At 42.9% G+C, this 23,454-nt stretch overlaps 2 protein-coding genes across 7 annotated transcripts in view; one reads left to right on the top strand and one right to left on the bottom strand.

The window, feature by feature from the left end:
* The window catches only part of fam78ab (family with sequence similarity 78 member Ab), a 21,461-nt gene extending 4,844 nt beyond the window's left edge, over positions 1-16,617 (bottom strand). The window contains exons 1-2 of one of the 6 annotated variants that reach the window (XM_023983973.2): positions 16,533-16,617; positions 12,899-13,202 (exon numbers count right to left, since the gene is read on the bottom strand). In XM_023983973.2, coding sequence (XP_023839741.1) covers positions 12,899-13,161 — 263 coding nt within the window. In that variant the 5' untranslated portion in view covers positions 13,162-13,202; positions 16,533-16,617. Of the gene's footprint in view, positions 1-12,898; positions 15,607-16,532 lie in introns of those variants that run through there. The other 5 variants (XM_023983970.2, XM_023983971.2, XM_023983972.2 and 2 more) reach the window with 5 other exon arrangements.
* On the top strand, positions 15,737-23,454 carry LOC111961582 (inactive phospholipid phosphatase 7). Its single transcript, XM_023983968.2, has 3 exons — positions 15,737-15,874; positions 16,111-16,828; positions 20,958-23,454. The coding sequence occupies exons 2-3, from the start codon at positions 16,351-16,353 to the stop codon at positions 21,344-21,346; spliced, it is 867 nt and encodes a 288-aa protein (XP_023839736.1). The 5' UTR covers positions 15,737-15,874; positions 16,111-16,350; the 3' UTR covers positions 21,347-23,454.

Below are 23,454 nucleotides of genomic sequence, written 5' to 3'. Positions count from 1 at the left end.
CTGTCTAACCTGTGTAGTAAGTCACTATAGGTGCATCTCAATAGTCTTACGTGGCTTTCTTTTCTCATTTCCTTTACCACCTCTGCACTGACCACTGATCTGTCAACACAGGATAGGTGAAAGCAATATATCCAAAGCCTATCAGGATTGCTTTACCTCATCCACTATTATTTCAGATCTGAGTGAATTAAGCGAAGGAAACTATGAAAGGAGGCCACTTTGGAGTATTGAGACGTAGTGGGTGACAATGTGGGTGACAGAAAAACACTCCGGACCGTCCGCCTATCGATTCCCCCTCGGCAGGAAGAAGTATAGGAATCAGCAGAACTGCTACAGATAACAGTGATCACCAGACACATGACAGGCCTGCATGGCCATTTATTCACAAAGGAGCTAGATGATGATCTCTAGAATAATAATATTAGTAAAAGGTAAGCCCCAGTCTGTGTGTTGGAGGGGGAGGTTAAAGTGTGTGTGTTTCAGTTGAAAGTTTTATTAGTTGTGTACAGTATACACATGGTATACACTGTTTTTTAAATTATTTTTTATTTATTTACCCTTTATTTAACCAGGTAGGCTAGTTGAGAACATGTTCTCATTTATAACTGCGACCTGGCCAAGATAAAGCAAAGCAGTGCGACACAAACAACAACACAGAGTTACACATGGAGTAAACAAGCATACAGTCAATAACACAATAGGAAAAAAAGAAAGTCTATATACAGTGTGTGCAAATGGCGTGAGGAGGTAAGGCAATAAATAGGCCATAGAATCGAAGTAATTACAGTTTGGCAAATTAACACTGGAGTGATAGATGAGCAGATGATGATGTGCAAGTAGAAATACTGGTGTGCAAAAGGGAAGAAAAGTAAATAAAAACAATATGGGGATGAGGTAGGTAGATTGGGTGGGCTATTTACAGATGGGCTATGTACAGCTGCAGCGATCGGTTAGCTGCTCAGATAGCTGATGTTTAAAGTTAGTGAGGGAAATATAAGTCTCCAGCTTCAGCGTTTTTGCAATTCATTCCAGTCATTGGTAGCAGAGAACTGGAAGGAAAGGCGGCCAAAGGAGGTGTTGGCTTTGGGGATGACCAGTGAGATATACCTGTTGGAGCGCGTGCTACGGGTGGGTGTTGTTATCGTGACCAGTGAGCTGAGATAAGGCGGAGCTTTACCTAGCATAGACTTATAGATGTCCTGGAGCCAGTGGGTCTGGCGACGAATATGTAGCGAGGGCCAGCTGACTAGAGCATACAGGTCACAGTGGTGGGTGGTATAAGGGGCTTTGGTGGCAAAACGGATGGCACCTGTCTCTTATACACATCTAGATGTGTATAGGAGACAGGGATGGCACTGTGATAGACTGCATCCAGTTTGCTGAGTAGAGTATTGGAAGCTATTTTGTAAATGACATCGCCGAAGTCGAGGATCGGTAGGATAGTCAGTTTTACGAGGGTATGTTTGGCGGCGTGAGTGAAGGAGGCTTTGTTGCGAAATAGGAAGCCGATTCTAGATTTAATTTTGGATTGGAGATGTTTAATATGAGTCTGGAAGGAGAGTTTACAGTCTAGCTAGACACCTAGGTATTTGTAGTTGTCCACATATTCTAAGTCAGAATCGTCCAGAGTAGTGATAGTCGGGCGGGCGGGTGTGGGCAGCGAATGGTTTTACTAGCGTTTAAAGAGCAGTTGGAGGCCACGGAAGGAGAGTTGTATGGCATTGAAGCTCGTTTGGAGGTTATTTAACACAGTGTCCAAAGAAGGGCCAGATGTATACAGAATGGTGTCGTCTGCATAGAGGTGGATCAGGGAATCACCCGCAGCAAGAGCGACATCGTTGATATATACAGAGAAAAGAGTCGGCCCGAGAATTGAACCCTGTGGTACCCCCATAGAGACTGCCAGAGGTCTGGACAACAGGCCCTCCGATTTGACACACTGAACTCTGTCTGAGAAGTAGTTGGTGAACCAGGTGAGGCAGTCATTTGAGAAACCAAGGCTGTTGAGTCTGCCGATAAGAATACAGTGATTGACAGTCGAAAGCCTTGGCCAGGTCAATGAATACGGCTTCACAGTACTGTCTTTTATCGATGGTGGTTATGATATCGTTTAGTACCTCGAGCGTGGCTGAGGTGCACCCGTGACCAGCTCGGAAACCGGATTGCACAGCGGAGAAGGTACGGTGGGATTCGAAATGGTCAGTGATCTGTTTATTAACTTGGCTTTCGAAGACTTTAGAAAGGCAGGGCAGGACGGATATAGGTCTATACCAGTTCGGGCCCTTTGAAGAGGGGGATGACCGAGGCAGCTTTCCAATCTTTAGGGATCTCGGACAATACGAAAGAGAGGTTGAACAGACTGGTAATAGGGGTTGCAACAATGGCGGCGGATAATTTTAGAAAGAGAGGGTCCAGATTGTCTAGCCCAGCTGATTTGTACGGGTCCAGGTTTTGCAGCTCTTTCAGAACATCTGTTATCTGGATTTGGGTGAAGGAGAAGCTGGGGAGGCTTGGGCAAGTAGCTGCGGGGGGTGCGGAGCTGTTGGCCGGGGTTGGGGTAGCCAGGAGGAAAGCATGGCCAGCCGTAGAGAAATGCTTATTGAAATTCTCGATTATCGTGGATTTATCGGTGGTGACAGTGTTACCTAGCCTCAGTGCAGTGGGCAGCTGGGAGGAGGTGCTTTTATTCTCCATGGACTTTACAGTGTCCCAAAACTTTTTGGAGTTAGAGCTACAGGATGCACATTTCTGTTTAAAAAAGCTAGCCTTTGCTTTCCTGACTGACTGCATGTATTGGTTCCTGACTTCCCTGAAAAGTTGCATATCGCGGGGATTATTCGATGCTAGTGCAGTCCGCCACAGGATGTTTTTGTGCTGGTCGAGGGCAGTCAGGTCTGGAGTGAACCAAGGGCTATATCTGTTCTTCGTTCTACATTTTTTGAAAGAGGCATGCGTTTTAAGATGGTGAGGAAATTACTTTTAAAGAACGACCAGGCATCCTCGACTGACGGGATGAGGTCAATATCCTTCCAGGATACCTGGGCCAGGTTGATTAGAAAGGCCTGCTCGCAGAAGTGTTTTAGGGAGCGTTTGACATTGATGAGGGGTGGTCGTTTGACCGTGGACCCATAGCGGATGCAGGCAATGAGGCAGTGATCGCTGAAATCCTGATTGAAAACAGCAGAGGTGTGTTTAGATGGCAAGTTGGTCAGGATAATATCTATGAGGCTGCCCATGTTAACGGATTTAGGGTTGTACCTGGTGGGTTCCTTGATAATTTGTGTGCCATTGAGGGCATCTAGCTTAGATTGTAGGACTGCCGGGGTGTTAAGCATATCCCAGTTTAGGTCACCTAACAGAACGAACTCTGAAGATAGATGGGGGCAATCAATTCACATATGGTGTCCAGGGCACAGCTGGGAGCTGAGTGGGTCTATAATAACAGGCGGCAACAGTGAGAGACTTATTTCTGGAGAGATTCATTTTTAAAATGAGAAACTCGAACTGTTTGGGCATAGACCTGGGAAGTATGACAGAACTTTGCAGGCTATCTCTGGAGTAGATTGCAACTCATCCCCCTTTGGCAGTTCTATCTTGACGGAAAATGTTGTAGTTGGGTATGGAAATCTCTGAATTTTTGGTGGCCTTCCTAAGCCAGGATTCGGACACGGCAAGGACATCAGGGTTGGCGGAGTGTGCTAAAACAGTGAGAAAAACAAACTTAGGGAGGAGGCTTCTGATGTTAACATGCATGAAACCAAGGCTTTTTCGGTTACAGAAGTCAAAAAATGAGAGTGCCTGGGGACACGCAGGGCCTGGGTTAACCTCCACATCACCCGAGGAACAGAGGAGGAGTAGGATGAGGGTACGGCTAAAGGCTATCAAAACTGGTCGTCTAGTGCGTTGGGGACAGAGAATAAAAGGAGCAGATTTATGCTTGTGGTAGAATAGATTCAGGGCATAATGTACAGACAGAGGTGTGGTGGGGTGCGGGTACAGTGGAGGTAAACCCAGGCACCGAGTGATGATAAGAGAAGTTGCATCTCTGGACGGACTAGTTATGCTGGGTGAGGTCACCACATGTGTGGGAGGTGGGACAAAGGAGGTATCTGAGGCATGTTGAGTGGGACTAGGGGCTCCGCAGTAAACTAAGACAATAATAACTATCCTAAACAACAGTGTACAAGGCATATTGACATTTGAAAGAGGCATAAAGCGAGGCATAAAAAAATCACAGGTGTTGATTGGGAGAGCTAGCTAAGGCAACAACGGGTAAGACAACAGCAGCTAATCAACTAAGACAACAACAACAGGTAAAATGTCGATGAATGGGCAGAGATGGTCGGTTAACTACACACAGGGCCTGAGTTGGGGCCGACAGATGAACTAAATGCTTACTTGCAGGTTCCTTCTCGACAATGCAACATCAATAAGAACTAATAAAAGATAAGAATACGAACATAAAGTTAATTGCTCAGTAGAATAGAATATACATTTTAGTGTGTGTGTGTGTCTATGGGAGTGGGTGTGAGTGGCCAATATTGTTTTTCTTTGTGTGTGTGTGTGTGTCTGTACAGAACAAGGATTATGTTTCATCCATGTCCATTCTTGTCGCTACAAATCACTATATCCTCTATCAATCTGTCTCCAAAACAAGTTGAACAATCTTTCCATCTATAAATACTGTATATCTCAGACAGGAGCCAAACTGTTACATCAATTCCACTGTGAAGGGCCAACGACTGCGGACAATGGCAACAAAGCACTCTCCTCATATTTTTATCTTGATAACACATGGTTTCTTGAGAACAGAACATGCCCAAGAGCAAGAACATTTGCCTTGTGTTCATCATGCTCTTTTTCTCTCTCCCCCTATTGGAGGTCTAATGATACTACAGGATCTACCTACTCTTTATTGATGGCATTTTCATTACAATACTATACTATTTTCAGTATAGTACTCTCGTTCAAAACCATGGGAGGTGCTCTATTGAAATAGATCCTTCAGATGTAGGATCTTAATTTGATCACTCTATTGTTGCTGAGAATTTTCCAGGAAATGCAAACTTGTAGTGTATTTGACTTTTAAAAAGGCTTTTAAAGTTTGTAATTTCCACGTAGAAATGTCAGACCTGATTTGCCCTTAATTACATTAATTATTTTGCACTACAAAATGTCCATTAATTATAATCCACATAATTAATATTTCCTGTTGCTGCAGGATTATTTTCCTGCTGTAGCAAACTGGCTACAGAAGAAAAATTAAGATCTTACATCTGTAGAAAGGACCCAACGTACTAAACGGCCAGTCAACTGTAGTGGCGAGCGTGGCTTCATTTGATGTTGAGTGACGGACTAGATACATGACAAGCAGAGACACCAACAATTTGCTGTACCTTCTTATAAAGTGACACAGAAGTTTACATACACTTAGGTTGGAGTTATTAAAACTTGTTTTTCAACCACTCCACACATTTCTTGTTAACAAACTATAGCTTTGGCAAGTCGGTTAGAACATCTACTTTGTAAATGACACAAGTCATTTTTCCAACAATTGTTTACAGACAGATTATTTCACTTATAATTCACTGTATCACAATTCCAGTGGGTCAGAAGTTTACTACATAGATGAACTGTGCCTTTAAACAGCTTGAAAATTACTGAAAATGATGTCATGGCTTTAGAAGATTCTGATAGGCTAATTGACATAATTTGAGTCAATTGGAGGTGTACCTGTGGATGTATTTCAAGGCCTACCTTCAAACTCAGTGCTCTTTGCTTGACATCATGGGAAAATCAAAATAATCAGCAAGACCTCAGAAAAAGAATTGTAGAACTCCACAAGTCTGGTTCATCCTTGGGAGCAATTTCCAAACGCCTGAAGGTACCACGTTCATCTGTACAAACAATAGTACGCAAGTATAAACACCATGGGACCACGCAGCCGTCATACTGCTCAGAAGGAGACACGTTCTGTCTCCTAGAGATGAATGTACTTTGGTGAGAAAAGTGCAAATCAATCCCAGAACAACAGCAAAGGACCTTGTGAAGATGCTGGAGGAAACAGGTACAAATGTATCTATATCCACAGTAAAAGAGTCCTATATCAACATAACCTGAAAGGCCGCTTAGCAAGGAAGAAGCCACTGCTCCAAAACCACCATAAAAAAGCCAGACTACGGTTTGCAAATGCCCATGGGGACGAAGATCATACTTTTTGGAGAAATGTCCTCTGGTCTGATGACAAATATAAACTGTTTGGCCATAATGACCATCATTATGTTTGGAGGAAAAATGGGGAGGCTTGCAAGCTGAAGAACACCATCCCAACCATACCAAATGGGTGGCAGCATCATGTTGTGGGGGTGCTTTGCTGCAGGAGGGTCTGGTGCACTTCACAAATAAGATGGCATCATGAGGAGGAAATTATGTGGATATATTGAAGCAGCATTCTCAAGACATCAGTCAGGAAGTTAAAGCTTGGTCGCAAATGTGTCTTCCAAGTGGACAATGACCCAAGCATACTTTCAAAATGGCTTAAGGACAACAAAGTCAAGGTATTGGAGTGACCATCACAAAGCCCTGACCTCAATCCTATAGAAAATGTGTGGGCAGAACTGAAAAAGCGTGTGCAAGCAAGGAGGCCTACAAACCTGACTCAGTTACACCAGCTCTGTCAGGAGGAATGGGCCAAAATTCACCCAACTGATTGTGGGAAGCTTGTGGAAGGCTACCCGAAACGTTTGACCCAAGTTAAACAATTTAAAGGCAATGCTACCAAATACTAATTGAGTGTATGTAAACTTCTGACCCAATGGGAATGTGATGAAAGAAATAAAAGTTGAAATAAATCATTCTCTCTACTATTATTCTGACATTTCACATTCTTAAAATTAAGTGGTGATCCTAACTGACCTGAGAGAATTTTTACTAGGATTAAATGTCAGGAATTGTGATAAACTGAGTTGAAATGTATTTGGCTAAAGTGTATGTAAACTTCCGACTTCAACGGTATATCTAAATTGTGCTAGTATAAAGGAGGTTTTATTGCAATCTCCTTTTACCAAACAGGGAAGGGAGAGATTATTTAGACGGGATACTCAGACACATGGGTGGCGAGCTGACTAATTCAGGGTAATCAATCATAGCATCTTTGAGCCTTTGTATGCGTGTCTGCGTGTGTGTGTACACATGAATGGGTGTGATAGTGTCTTGGCTTCTTGACTTGGCTTCAAACAATGTGGGTGTGTGAGTATGTCTGTTGGATGTTGTGGGCGTGTGGATGTGATGTGTCTGAGCCTGTGTCTCTGTGCCGATGCGAGTGTGCAGTGTGCACAGTCTGGAAAAACTGCTTGGGACAGCCCCCTTGAGTCTTACCAGAGTGTGTGGGGTCTGTGTGTGTGCATGTATACAGCATGCATGCCCACCAGTGGAGGCTGGTGGAAGGAGCTATAGGAGGACGGGCTCATTGTAATGGTTGGAATAGTATAAATGGAACGGTATCAAACACATCAAACATATGGAAACAACATGTTTGACTCTGTTCCATTAATTTCATTCCAGCCATTATCAAGCCTCCTCTGGTGCCCACCTACAGTGCCTTCAGAAAGTATTCATAACCCTTAACTTACTCCACATTTTGTTGTGTTACAGCCTCAATTCAAAATGGATTAAACGTAATTGTTTTCTCAACCATCTACACACAATACCCCATAATGACAAAGTAAAAACATGTTTTTAGACATGTTTGCAAATGTATTGAAAATGAAATACAGAAATATCTCATTTACATAAGTATTCAGATCCCTGAGTCAATCAATACATGTTAGAATCACCTTTGCCAGCGATTACAGCTGTGAGTCTTTCTGGGTAAGTCTCTAAGAGCTTTGCACCTGGATTGTACAATATTTGCACATTATTATTACATTTTTATTCAAACTCTGTCAAGTTGGTTGTTCATCATTGCTAGACAGCCATTTTCAAGTCTTGCCATAGATTATCAAGCTGATTTAAGTCAAAACTGTAAGTAGGCCACTCAGGAACATTCAATGTCGTCTTGGTGAGCAACTCCAGTGTATATTTGGACTTGTGTTTTAGGTTATTGTCCTGCTGAAAGGTGAATTTGTCTCCCAGTGTCTGTTTGGAAAGCAGACTGAACTAGGTTTTCCTCTAGGATTTTGCCTGTGCTTATCTCTATTCCATTTATTTTTATCCTAAAAAACTTCTTAGTCCTTGCCAATGACAAGCATACACATAACATGATGCAGCCACCACCATGCTTGAAAATATGAAGAGTGGTACTCAGTGATGTGTTGTGTTGGATTTGACCCAAACTTAAAACTTTGTATTCAGGACATGAAGTAAACAAAATTGCCACATTTTTTTAATTTTTACTTCAGTGCCTTATTGCAAACAGGATGCATGTTTTGGAATATGTTTTATTCTGTACAGGCTTCCGGGGGCAGCAGGTAGCCTAGTGGTTAGAGTGTTGGATCTAGTAACCGGAAGGTTGCAAGATTGAATCCCCGAGCTGACACGGTAAAAATCTGTCATTCTGCCCTGAACAAGGCAGTTAACCCACTGTTCCTAGGCTGTCATTGAAAATAGGAATTTGTTCTTAACTGACTTGCCTAGTTAAATTCAGGCTGTACCACAATAAAATGTGGAAAAAGTCAAGTGGTGTGAATACATTCTGAAGGCACTGTATGTGCTTGTATGCTTGTGTGTGTGTGTGTGTGTGTGTGTGCGTGTGTGCGTGCGTGCGTGTGTTTGTGTGCGTGCGTGCGTGTTGCATTACATCACTGTGTTTATACACCTAACACTCCTATACCACTAAAAGTGAATAATAGACTACTGCTGCTCTATTCAGCAGCTGTAAGACTGGGTGTCTGGCAAATTCAGAAACCAGGGCACGCACCTGAACTGACAGAGAAATCATCCACAGTATTATCCTGAGTCACTCTGTCCAATTAGACCAGAGCATCCTGGAAGTTTACCGCAGTAATTGACAGAACTCAGAACAGGAGTCTCAATAGAGGGAGAGCTTACGTCCTGCATCTTAACTATCTCCTCAAACATGGATGACACTCTGGGTTATTAAGAAGCTACTAAGTACATTTTGTCTTTCTCTGAGATTGCAGTCAAAAGGGCCACACTGAATGATAATGGAAATGAGCTTAAATGTATGAAGGCATTTGTCAAGACTAACGACAAGTATTACAGGGAAATCATGGTTCTCTTGTTCAGAGAATAGGCTCTATACTACACAGAAAAGCATAAGGGGGAAATGCTACTGTATTTACAAATCTGACTACCGGGGCATTCTTTATACCTCAAATCAGTAGAAATATGTCGCTTTGAGGTCATAGCTGCTCTGAGAAAGAGAGAGGTTGTTAATGCCTGTTTCATCTCTCTCTCTCGCTCTCTCTTTTTCTCTCTCTAGTCTCTCTTCAAATTAGGTTTTGTTTGCAGAGCAGAGGGACATGTCTCTCTAATCTCACACAGCATTAATATTGTTTTTCCCATTCAGTGTCTCTTTAGGCCCAGAGCGAGAGATTAACACACACACACACAGAGACAAACATGCACAGACAAACACACATAGCCAGACTAGGGCAAGGGGAGAAGGCAATGTAGGGGAGGAGATCGCAGTATTGGGACGGTGTGTGTAATCTGTGACATGCAGACCCAAACATCCCATGCTGTAACGGGTGAAGATAAACCCTCAGCATTCTGGGTATACGTCAACTTGTGGTCGCCTCCACAGGATGTGGGACAAACTGAATTTGTGTAACATTGTATAAGTCACAGACATCTGTAAACAGTTACCGAGCCGAACGAAAGGGGTATTTTAATGAATTGTCTGGCCTTTAATTAATTTCCTAATATTTTGAGAATAATTTTATTTCTCATACCATACAGTTTTTGTTGACTCCAGTAGCCTACCTCACAATGAAACCCAGCTTGAGTTGATACATTTTACAAACGGTGTTTGTGAAAGCCTTCTCACTGGGAAAAAACTGGTTGAGTCAACGGTGTTTCAACGTAATTTCAACCCCAAAAATGTATGTAATAACTTGGAATCAATGTGGTTAACTGATCACATTTGCAAAAAGTATTCAACATAAGAATTATGTATTCTTTTTAACCAACTTTGAACCTAAATCCAATGATATGGTGACCTTTTTTGTTGATTTCACTTTGAATTCAGATTAGTTGACAACTCAACCAAATGTAAATCAAAATTATACTGAACAAAAATATAAACCCAACATGCAACAATTTCAAAGGTTTTACTGAGTTACTGTTCATATAAAGAAATCGGTCAATTGAAATCAATTCATTAGGCCCTAATCTAAGGATTTTACATGACTGGGATTACAGATATGCATCTGTTGGTCACAGATACCTTTAAAAAAAAAGTAGGGGCGTGGATCAGAAAACCAGTCAGTATCCGGTGTGACCACCATTTGCCTCATGCAGTGCGTCACATCTCCTTTGCATATAATTGATCAGGCTGGTGATTGTGGCCTGTGGAATGTTGTCCCACTCCTCTTCGATGGCTGTGTGAAGTAGATGGATATTGGCGGGAACTGGAACACGCTGTCGTACACGTTGCTCCAGAGCATCCCAAACATGCTCAATGGGTGACATGCTGGTGAGTATGCAGGCCCTGGAAGAACTGGGACATGTTCAGCTTCCAGGAATTGTGTACAGATCTTTGTGACATGGGGCCGTGCATTACTATGCTGAAACATAAGGGGAAACTGCAGATTTTAGAGTGGCCTTTTATTGTCACCAGCACAAGGTACACCTCTGTTATCATGCTGTTTAATCAGCTTCTTGATATGCCACACCTGTCAGGTGGATGGATTATCTTGGCAAAGGAGAAATGCTCACTAACAGGAATGTAAAGAAATTTGTAAACAAAACTTCTGAGAAATAAGCTTTTTGTGCATGTGGAACTTTTCTGAGATCTTTTATTTCAGCTCATGAAACATGGGACCAACACTTTACATGTTGCATTTATATTTTTGTTCAGTATAATAATTGATTTGATTCTGCAATAGAGGATGGATTTTCAGTATGAATAAAAATGTACATCTTCGTTCTAATTATCACTAACTCATCATGACGCATGGTTCAGTGATCCAGCTACGAGGAAGCCTAAAGTAGACTGTTGACGTTCTAGAATTAACACCTCCAATCTATCTGAAAATACAGTGCGTTCGGAAAGTATTCAGACCCCTTTATTTTTTCCTGTAACATGTTGTTACATTACAGCCTTAATCTAAAATGGATTAAATCGTTTTTTTCCCTCATCAATCTACACACAATACCCCATAATGACAAAGCAAATGAAATAAATATCACATTTACATAAGTATTCAGACCATTTACTCAGTACTTTGTTGAAGCACCTTTGACAGTGTTTACAGCCTCAAGTATTCTTAGGTATGACGCTAAAATCTTGGCACACCTGGATTTGGGGAGTTTCTCCCATTCTTCCCTGCAGATCCTCTCAAACTCTGTCAGGTTGGATGGGGAGTGTCGCTGCACAGCTATTTTCAGGTCTCTCCAGAGATGTTCAATGGGGTTCAAGTCCGGGCTCTGGCTGGGCCACTCAAGGACATTCAGAGACTTGTCCCGAAGCCACTCCTGTGTTGTCTTGGCTTTGTGCTTCAGGTCGTTGTCCCGTTGGAAGGTGAACCTTGGGCCCAGTCCGAGGTCCTATGTGCTCTGGAGAAGTTTTTCATCAAGGATTTCTCTGTACTCTGCTCCGTTCATCTTTCCCTCAATCCTGACTAGTCTCCCAGTCCCTGGCGCTGAAAAACATCCCCACAGCATGATGCTGCCCCCACCATGCTTCACCCGGGATAGTGCCAGGTTTCCTCCAGATGTGACGCTTGGTATTCAGGCCAAAGAGTTCAATCTTGGTTTCATCAGACCAGAGAATCTTGTTTCTCATGGTCTGAGAGTCTTTAAGTGCCTTTTGGCAAACTCCAAGCGGGCTGTCATGTGCCTTTTACTGAGGAGTGGCTACCGTCTGGCCACTCTACCATAAAGGCCTGATTGGTGGAGTGCTGCAGAGATGGTTGTCCTTCTGGAAGGTTCTCCCATTGCCACAGAGGAACTCTGTAGCTCTGTCAGAGTGACCATCAGGTTCTTGGTCACCTCCCTGACCAAGGCCCTTCTCCTCTGATTGCTCAGTTTGGCCGGGCGGCCAGCTCTAGGAAGAGTCTTGGGTGGTTCCAAACTTCTTCCATTTAAGAATGATGGAGGCCACTGTGTTCCTGGGGACCTTCAATGCTGCAGACATTTTTGGTACCCTTGCCCAGATCTGTGCCTTGACACAATCCTGTCTAGGAGCTCTACGGACAATTCCTTCGACCTCATGGCTTGGTTTTTGCTGTGACATGCACTGTCAACTGTGGGACCTTATATAGACAGGTGTGTGCCTTTCCAAATAATTTCCAATAAATTGAATTTACCACAGGTGGACTCCAATCAAGTTGTAGAAACATCTGAAAGATGATCAATGTAAACAGGATGCACCTGAGCTGAATTTCGAGTATCATAACAAATGGTCTGAATACTTATGTAAATAAGGTATTTCTGTCTTTATTTTATATTGTGTGAAGATAGATGAGGGAACATTTGATTCAATCCATTTTAGAATAAGGCTGTAATGTAAAAACATGTGGGGAAAGTAAAGGGGTCTGAATACTTTCCGAATGCCCCAGCGACATTGAGAGGTGAACATGAATAATGAAGTAGATTGCGGGTGACAGGTATTGTCTGCCATTTTAATTCTGAGTTATTTTTATTCGGCCTTTGTCTAATCAAATGTGATAATAATTTAATTTGTTATGTGGGTTGGGTTTAGGTTGATACTCACATCCCTTTGGTTCCATATTTGTTGTAGAACTCCATGTGGTTGCATGCTTGAATCCAGCCAACGGTCCACGTCTCTTTACCGGCCACGGGCGGCACTAGTACCCGAGCAGAGGCTCGGAAGTGCGGTGTCCGATAGCGCAGAACCACACTGGATGACTCGTCGATGCTGGTTGGCGTGGAGTCAATGGAGGAGTTCACCTCGAGAACGATGATACTTTCACGGAAACTCTTGGGCTTACACCTGATACTCTGGATACAGCCCATTGCATTAAATAGCAATACAATCCACAACAACGTCCCGAGGTCTGGAGGAGAAAGACGCATGGAAACAGCAAGAAATTCACAATTGCATCCACATTTTCAATAGTCAAAAAAGACAAAAAAAAACGAAAAAGGGTGGCACTGTCAAATGGCCAGTGTTCTCCGTTGAGAATGACTAGGCTACCTCTTTGCTGACATGTTCATAAAAGCCATGCATTTTGCAACCAGTTCTGTATTCCAACACTATGATGGAAAATGTAATAATTTACTCAATAATGGAGGAGTTGTGATTAAATTCACATCAGCATGCTTTCTGCTTTTCATTGGCCATCAGATCACATCACCAAAACAGAGCCGATGCAACTTTCTTTTCCGTGTCTTGAAGCTTCCTCCATCAATAGAAATGCCTCCAGATGTGTGCTGTGTGCTCTCTCTCACCTCCACCATCAGCGCGAGATCGACCACGATTACTGGCAATTTGCGACCGTTGGATATGTGCAACAGCCACTGCTCACATGTGCCTTGTGGTCTAATTAAGCAGACTTTATTGATAATTGTGACCTAAGCATAATTTACAAAAACTGCTAACATAGCATTTCGACGTCATATTGGCTGAGCTCAGCGCCACTAATTTTTTTGCCTATTCATGTCAATTTTCATTCTGAACATGCGTAAAATCAACTTTTGCCTCAATTAAGCATTCTGTCACTGGTGAAAGGTTTTCATTCCAAAAAAGTAGTTTTGGTGTGGATAGGAGGACTGCAGCCAGCAATGGCTTGTGTTGAACAACGTCTTAATTATGTAACAATAAACTGTTGACATTTAATACCACAGTAGGCTATAATAGGCCCCCTTTGCCACAATGCCACATAAAAATGGACTACATGAGGAGCACGTGCACATTAATTTAATCATATGTATCAAAAGTATTCCTTTACAATATTAAATAACCCCTCTAGAATATGTTGCTTAAGGTTCACGCTACAATAGATACACAGCCCGCGTGCAATCCCACAATAACTCTATGCACGGGGACTATATGAGGGATAAGAATAAATCTATCATAAATATTGCGGTCCTTACAACGCCACAAATTGTAGACATGGTATGCAAAATGAAATTGGTAGTGACGTTTAGCCTAAAATAAAACAATTAGAAAATATGACTTTCCTGAACTAACACTCGCACTGGGCTTTCCCCTCCCCCTTACTAACTCTGACTTTGCTGATAGCTACTTTATTGAGGAGAAATGTACTGACTATGACTGTGATATGTGGTTGTCCCACCTAGCCATCTTAAGATGAATGCACTCATTGCATGTCGCTCTGGATAAGAGCGTCTGCTAAATAACTCAAATGTAAATATAAATGTAGTCTCGTTGCAAAAAGCCTGTTGTAGCATAAACCAAATATATTTTATTTTTATAAATAGAGGTTTACCACACTTTTGTCCAATGCAAGCCCGTCTTTGTGAATTGTCCCCTCAAGACAGTTTTTAGGACTGCCCTAGATGCGTGCGCGCATGGTTCGAGTGGTAATTCCGTTATCTTCCCAGTTGGTTCCCTTCTCTTTTATCGTTGCATTCAATTTCAAGGTCCGGTAGTGGTATCATTTCAACTTACATGTATTTAATCGTGGGTTACAATGAACACCGGAAATATTCAAAGGCAACCAGGTTAACTTTCCCCTCTCCGTTTGGATCCATATCTTCTTGTAGATCAACTAATAAAAAACTATTTTAATACATGGAATGTCTCCGATAACCCAACCAGGCTCCTTCCTCGATCCCTGTCCTTTGAGTATAATTTAGTCCCAATTCCAAGACAGACTGTCATTTCTGTGCGCTGGTCCCATCGCGGCCACAGCAGGTTCGCCCTCCCGCATTGGTCTATTCTAGCGGCTTGAGCTTCAGCTCCTTTATTTAAGTACCTTTGAGACGACACTTCCCCTCGCCACTGCAAGCATTCTGGGAAATGTAGTGATGGCTTATTGCTACATTTATTAAATAGAACATAATTATAGGCTATAATAGGCCAATTCTATATGTCAAAGTTAAGCGAATAGCCCTAATTTAATTGACTGTTTTGGACGATGTTATAGGCTATAGCTCACATCAATTTGGCTGCATGTCTAATTATAAAAGATACAGTGGTGAATATTTAATAAAAATAAAATAATATACATTTAGGCCTACTTTGAATTAAATTGGTTGCCTTGCTTTTCGCCTGATAATAGTCCCACTTATGTATGCTCCTCAGTCCTCCTGAGAAGAAACCTTTTAAGAAATTGATCAAGTCAATTTTCATAATTTAATGTTTGTTATTGCTTCTTGATTTGCGGTTTATTTTCTTCTATTTTTGGTCCTTGCCAAATTGACGAAGACGTGCCATGGGTTCGTGCTGAGTGTCTCTGTTGCTGTCAATTTAAGAACCTTGGAGAACTCCCATCCCGAAGAGGGTGTCCGTGATGAGCACGGTTGCGTAGGCTACGTCATGTCCACGACTGACACGGCCCTAAGAGCTCTCATTGTTTTCTAAATATTGAATTTATTTTACCTGGCTCGCCGAGATGACTATGGATTTGTTGATTGCCTTTAATTAACTCGACACTGTCTAGTTAGAATTCTTTCCGCATTCTCTAAATTCCAATCCAAGTGCCAGTGTTGTGCAGCGCGCGAAAGGGATCTGAACGATAGCTCATTCCTATACTTCGGCCTGGTAAGATGATACCATTTGTCTTTCTCCTTGAGCATAACAGACGTACAGTATGGCCCATCTATTTATGCATAAAACCAGTGTCTTCAGTTTGTTTGTGATAGGCCTACTGCACCACCACACCTGCCGTTCAGGATCAAGACAAAACCTCCATGCCATTCCATGTTAGTTGCTCATTATTGTATATTTTAGTTCATGACATGTTAAAAGCTGATGATGACATTCTGTTTTCGCTGTAGATTGTGTCTCGTTCGATTGGCCCATGCAGATGCCAGTCAAGCTTCTTCAAGCCTGCATGGATCCCGTTGCAGGCTAAACACAGCAGCATGGGCAGCGCGCATTCCAACCGGCTAAATATATCTGATAAGGCCACAGGAGGGGAAGGACAGGGCGACAGGGCTTAGCTTTGGACATTTAGCCTTCGTGCGTAAAACGAGAAATTGTCCTTCTGAAACGTTGTAAAGTGAGACCAATCCAAAATGCCTGCAATTCCGAGTTCTAGGTCCAGGACGCGGGATCGGAACAACGTCCTGAGCAGACCCGAGTTCATGTCCCTGAATCAGCCTCTCCGGTGCGTTAACTCTGAGACCCGTGGCACCGCAAGGCGACCGGCCCAACCCAAACACCAAGCAAGCCAACCGTGCGACCCGCAGGAACCTACCGACAGTGCCAACAAGGATCGGAAAGAGCCCGCGAAACTGCCCGATGAGGACTGTATCCAACTGAACCCTTCCTTCAAAGGGATAGCGATGAGCTCCCTCCTCGCCATTGACATTTGTCTGTCCAAGCGCCTGGGGGTCTGCGCCTACACGTCGTCGTCTTGGGGCAGCGTTCGTTCCATGATCACCCTGCTCGCGCTTACAGGGCACGGCATCACGTGGATCTTTGGCACTATCGTGTGTCTGACAAGGAGTAATACGCTGGCCGGACAAGAGGTCTTGGTCAATCTATTACTTGGTAAATGCACTCCTCACTCTGTACCCAAAACACATTGTGTAATAATTATGTTATTGAATTGTAAGCTATATGTATGACTCAGCTCTTCTTTAATGGCTTGGTTATTATAGTGTGTCTATCAGTGCATTTTTAATAGGTGTAGCCCTGGGGTCCCCAACCTAAGGGGCTCGCCCCCCCTCATTTGCTTAGAAAGTAATCTTATACAATATGTGACTCTGTCACTATCAATTGAATGAATTACTTTCTGTAAAAGACAATATGTATAATTCAATTGGGTTTTCATATAAATGATCATAATAAACTATATTTGGTAGCGCAATACCATTTGGAAAATTATAATAATGATAATTATTAATATTATTATGATTATAATTATAATTATATAGCCTACCTAAAATATGTAATGCGTCTTTTTAAACTATGTAGAATTGCAGGAATTGAGCTTCAAAACAACCACATTTTCCTAAGGGGGTGTGACATTTTTCAAATGTGAAAAAGGGGGGCCTGGGGAAAAAGTTGGGAAGCCCTGGTGTAGCCTACTGATATGATCACATCTCCCTCTACTTCCTTATCCCTGGACCCAGGCCCTGTATTAGGCTTATATAATCCATGTCAATATAGAATATATTTAAAGCATCATTGTTAACAACATCTCACCAAAGGATGTCATTGTTCACCAGAATGTGATTTTAGAGCATTCCATGGTAGAGTATCAGAAGCAGGTCATTATGAAATCCTAGCCCTCCATGGTCTCTACTCTCTCCATCACCCAGCACAGAACCAGGCCTGGGGAACAGGTGCAAGGCTTAAGGCTCCACACATCATGATTTGACTTTGGACTGAAGAACTATAAGTAGACATTTTAACAAGCCAGAGGCCTACATCGAAAGACTCAGTGAAGTCAGTATCATTAGTGTCAAGCATAGGCCTATATGAAGATACAGGCCTACACACTGCTTTGCACTTCTTATCCCCACTATGGCAGCTGCTACAGAAGCTACAGTAGAATAATTTTCCAAAGTACCTTATGAAAGTAATAAATACTTTATGATACTTACTTCCTTGATTTAGGATCAATAGGTTATTTCCCTACAGTTGCTTTAGTCAAACGAATGTGACATAGCCAACCTAAAGTACGACCCTGATTTCTCTAACTAGCGGTAATGGAATCCTCCTAGATGGTGAACTCATTTTAGGTGGTTATTTTTACACACTTCTGTGAAGGAGAGCAGCAGACTATCCCCAAGATTGATTTGAGTGAATTATGCATTTCTCAGAACAAATTGGGGCCAATGTGACAAATTGTGATTGTGTGTGTGTGTGTGCATGTGTGTGTGTGTGTGTGTGTGTACATGCGTGTGTGCGTGTGATACTTCAAAAGTACTATAGGCCCACACACATCCAACAGATTGCCACAGTTGTGTGTATTATTCTCATTCAGCTATGTGTACTACTACACACCCCTTTGCTATCGTAGGCCCACCATGTTGGCTGGTTCATACCTGTGAATTCACCATGTCCCCCCTGAGGGATTTTATTTTTACTCCTGTGCCGGATGCCTGGTTTAGGCGGGATTACTCAGAAAAACACTGCAAATCTGTGGACTGAAGCTGTATTGTGTTCAGTCTATAATCTGTTTAATTTGGGACATTTTGGAATATTGTGTTTGGGGCATTGTTCAGGTCATTAATAGTGAACCAGGATGGGATAGGGAACCACTGTGTTTAAACAAACATCCTGATTAAGGCGAGCTGTGAAGGCAGTATAATTCTCAATAACACTTCTCTTTGACTTAATTTTGCCAGGAATAGACAGGCACAGTCAAATAGACAGATACACTATGTGGACACCTGCTCGTTGAACATCTCATTCCAAAATCATGGGCATTAATATGGAGTTGGACCCCAGTTTGCTGCTATAACAGCCTCCACTCTTCTGGCAAGGCTTGAAACTAAATGTTGGAACGTTGCTGTGGGGACTTGCTTCCATTCAGCCACAAGAGCATTAGTGAGGTAGGGCACTGATATTGGCCGATTAGGCCTATTCATCCCAAAGGTCCGATTGGGTTGAGGTCAGGGCTCTGTGCAGACCAGTCAAGTTCTTCCACACCAACCTTGACAAACCATTTCTGTATGGACCTCGCTTTGTGTAAGGGGGCATTGTCATACTGAAACAGCAAAGAGCCTTCCCAAAACTGGCTGTAGCGTTAAGATTTCCCTTCATTGGAACTAAGAGCCTAGCCCGAACCATGAAAAACAGCCCAGGACCATTATTCCTCCTCCGCCCGAACTCTACAGTTGGCACTATGCATTGGGGCAGGTAGCGTTCTCCTGGCACTCGCCAAACCCAGATTTGTCCGTCGGACTGCCAGATGGTGAAGCATGATCCATCACTCCAGAGAACTCGTTTCCACTGCTCCAGAGTCCAATGGCGGCGAGCTTTAGACCACTCCAGCCGATGCTTGGCATTGCACATGGTGCTCTTAGGCTTGTGTGCGGCTGATTGGCCATGGAAACCCATTTCATGAAGCTGCCAACGAACAGTTATTGTGCTGACGTTGCTTCCAGAGGCAGTTTGGAACTCGGTAGTGAGTGTTGAAACCATGGACAGATGATTTTTACACATTATGCGCTTCAGCACTCAGCGGTTCTGTTCTGTGAGCTTGTGTGTGAGACCTACCACTTCACGGCTGAGCCGTTGTTGATCCTAGACATTTCCACTTCACAATAACAGCACTTATAGTTGACCAGGGCAGCTCTAGCAGGGCAGAAATTTTATGAATTGACTTGTTGGAAAGGTGGCATCATTGAAAGTCACTGAGCTCTTCAGTACGGGCCATTCTACTGCCAATATTTGTCTATGGAGATTACATGGCTGTGTGCTCGATTTTAGAAAAGATACACATCTTTTTGCTTTGAAGGGCATCATACAGTACATAACGTTCTAGACTGGTGAAATCCATGGCTTTCCTTCCTTACCTTTAGTAGTGCTGAGGTGGGCTGTGTCAGGGAGCAGAGCTGGGTCCTATAGTTGGTACCAATTGCTTTCTTTCCAAGCGACTCAGCGCTGTGTCCCCACTGTCCCAGAATGACCCCAATGTACCACCTACTCACTTTCATGCTGTCCATTTTCTTCTCTTTGCCTTCTTTCAATTTTCCCCACATTCCTTTTTCATCCTTAACCCAGTTCTTTCTTTCCATTCCATGTTATGTTATGTTAATGTCGGTGACCACAGTCAATTCTTTAATTGCTAAAAGTTTACTTTACTCCAGAACTAGGGGGTTATGTGTGTGTGGGTGTACAGGAAGAAGACAGCATAATCAATGTTGTAATCCTGAGTCCTGACAGATTCCACAGGGTGGGGAGGTAGCTGGGTAATCAAAAATGAAAGGTGGTGATTGTGGGGATATTTTGGGCTGCACGAAGAGGGTTGGATGCTTCTAAAAAGAGGTCTGCAGAAGACATGACTGAAAATATCAACTTTAGACCTGCATTAAGTCAGACATATTTAAATAATTCATAGGTATCTATATCACACCCAAGCATGGTTAAGTAAGTCTATTATACATCTATTACCAGTTTACTACAGTCTTATTACAAGGGTTTGAGGAGGAAAATGTTTCTATCTCAGTATTTTACTTGCAAATACTCTCAGCGACAGTCGCCTCAGATCAAATTACTACACAGACAGTGCACATAAATTAAGCCAAAGCTGAACTAACTATAAGCTAAGAACTCTCCCAGTCCTGTGCTAGCTTCCAGACCTATTTATAGAGTAACTGGGCTGCTAGCCTGATAATGTTGCCATTGGGATGCTGTAGCATAGAGGCTCATACATTCTGATCACATACAGGGAAGAGAGGGGGGGGTGAGGCGATGCGCTACTGTTCCACAAACTCTCGGCTCTTCGTTAAATCCACTGCGGCATTGCTGAGGTACTGCCTGGCCTGCCTAGTTGCTTAACCACTGATGCTTAGCCCTGTAACAGATATTACATGATTGAGAATGTAATTGATCTCCATGGGTTTTTGACTACTGATATTGTGTGTTGTGGTTTACTGCCCTATGGTTAATTGATCTGATTGGGCTTTTTCATGCAACATTGTTTTTTTTAATCCTCCCTCCTCAGCCCTCCTACTTGACATCATGACTGTGGCCGGTGTCCAGAAGCTGATCAAACGCAAAGGACCCTGGGAGATGACTCCGGGCTTCCTGGACTACTGTGCCATGGACGTGTACTCCTTCCCGGCGGCCCACGCCAGTCGCGCCGCCATGGTGTCCAAGTTCCTGCTTTCCCACCTGGTCCTGGCTGTTCCACTCCGCATCCTGCTGGTGCTCTGGGCCTTCCTGGTGGGCATGTCCCGGGTGTTGCTGGGTAGGCACCACCTGACCGACATGGCGTGTGGCTTCGCCCTTGGCCTGCTGCACTTCAGCCTGGTGGAGACTGTGTGGCTGTCGTCCAGCGCCTGTCAGACCCTCATCTCTATAGGGACCCTCAGCTGGAGCCCTTTCTATTGAGGGCTATCTATCAAGGCCCTCAACGCCTGTTTGAAGCTGTAAAGCCTGGCTTTATGAAGCCATATAAGTAAGGCCAGGAGTTTTTCCTGACGAGAGTTTTTCCTGATCAGGGCCTACTGTCTAAGGCTGCGTTAGACCTACATATAAGCTTTATCTGTGATGACAATAACTTCTATACACACAATTAGGTCCTATCTGGTTGACCTCATTTACAGTATTTGCAGTAAATGTTATTTGAGGGAGGTAAATGTGCTCGTTTGGAGTCATTTTGATCATTGATGACTCAAAGAAAGAAAATGTGATAGTGTTGATATTTATTAATATTTACAAAGACTTCTATAATGTCTCTACCACCTCTTCTCTTCCGCTGAACTAATCATAATGCTTGAGAGCCCACACTGGCGTATATCTAATGTTATTGGTTCTCACTGCTGTCAGTTTCTTTCTTTTCTTTCTGCCTATTCCACCACTCCTCACCTTCCTCTTTCTCTTCTGCATCCTTTTCCTCTTTTCCCCCGTTCCTCTTTCCTCATGTCTGTCAACCTTTACCCCTTTTGTCTTTTGAAATGTTTTTAATTGTACTTGATCAAAATATTGCCCAGTACTTTGAAGTGATGAAATGGTTTTCTAAAGGTTTTGAAATGTGTCCACACATGATTGGTCCATTTGCAGATTAAGAAAAGAGATGTTAGAAAGCTCTTTGATTTCCTTTCAATTATGTTGTTTGTATGTTCCTGCTGGAAACTATCAATTGTTAAAACTACCAATTGTTGAGAAGGACTGGACTCCAAATGAATATATTTTTGCTGTCATTGAATTGGGCTATTATGTAAAATAAATAGCATCATTGTTGTCTAGATCAGGGATTTTTCTACTGGGTTAAATATTTATCTTATCCAAATAAGTTTCAAAAGTAGGTTTTGATTAGTTTGAGGCTAGCAGTTTCATCATAGATGTGTATTTGTATTCCATATTGTTTGCCTTCCCTGCAGCAATAAGCATTAACCAAACAGACACTGTCGGTTTGGTAATGATGCTGATTTCATGCCTCACTGACTGAACAACATCTGTGAGAAGTCATCTCCATCAGGCCTGGGCTTACCATTGACACTGTGTTTGTGTGTGTATGGGTGTGTGTGTGACGTGGGTATGTGCGGGTGATTGTGTGTGTGTCTCTGTGTCTCTGTGTGTGTTTGTGCATGTGTGTGTGCATTGCATGCATGCATGCAATATCTCTTATGTTTGTGCCTTTGTGAGCCAAATGTAATGTATTTTGGAGGGTTAAAGTCACTGAGTAAACCTATGCAGTCTGAGTAAAGTCATGAATGTTCACTGAAGTGTACAAAATATGTATTATACCTGATATCTTTATAAACTCAGCAAAAAAAGAAACGTCCTCTCACTGTCAACTGCGTTTATTTTCAGCAAACTTAACATGTGTAAATATTTGTATGAACATAACAAGATTCAATCGCCCTGAGACAATAACTGAACAAGTTCCACAGACATGTGACTAACAGAAATGGAATAATGTGTCCCTGAACAAAGGGGGGGGGGGTCAAAATCAAAAGTAACAGTCAATATCTGGTGTGGTCACCAGATGCATTAAGTACTGCAGTGCATCTCCTCATGGACTGCACCAGATTTGCCCTTTCTTGCTATGAGATGTTACCCCACTCTTCCACAAAGGCACCTGGAAGTTTCCGGACATTTCTGGGGGAATGGCCCTAGCCCTCACACTCCAATCCGACATGTCCCAGACATGCTCAATGGGATTGGATCCGGGCTCTTTTGCTGGCCATGGCAGAACACTGACATTCCTGTCTTGCAGGAAATCACGCACAGAACGAGCAGTATGGCTGGTGGCATTGTCATGCTGGAGGGTCATGTCAGGATGAGCCTGCAGGAAGGGTACCACATGGGGAGGAGGATGTTTTCCCCGCAACGCACTGCGTTGAAATTTCCTGCAATCACAACAAGCTCAGTCCGATGATACTGTACACACCGCCCAGACCATGATGAACCCTCCACCTCCAAATCGATCCCGCTCCAGAGTACAGGCCTCAGTGTAACGCTCATTCCTTCGACGATAACGCAAATCCGACCAT

This window comes from Salvelinus sp. IW2-2015, linkage group LG4q.1:29, assembly GCF_002910315.2.
Source record: "Salvelinus sp. IW2-2015 linkage group LG4q.1:29, ASM291031v2, whole genome shotgun sequence".
Lineage (NCBI taxonomy): Eukaryota > Metazoa > Chordata > Actinopteri > Salmoniformes > Salmonidae > Salvelinus > Salvelinus sp. IW2-2015.
The sequence above is the reverse complement of the archived record's forward strand: the minus strand, read 5'-3'. Positions and strand labels throughout refer to the sequence as shown.

Bases quoted from the DNA above. Each gene is read 5' to 3' on its own strand.
- LOC111961582 (XM_023983968.2), top strand. From the start codon at position 16,351: ATGCCTGCAATTCCGAGTTCTAGGTCCAGGACGCGGGATCGGAACAAC. The intron at 16,829-20,957 runs GTAAATGCACTC...CTCCCTCCTCAG, and splicing joins CTTGGTCAATCTATTACTTG to CCCTCCTACTTGACATCATG.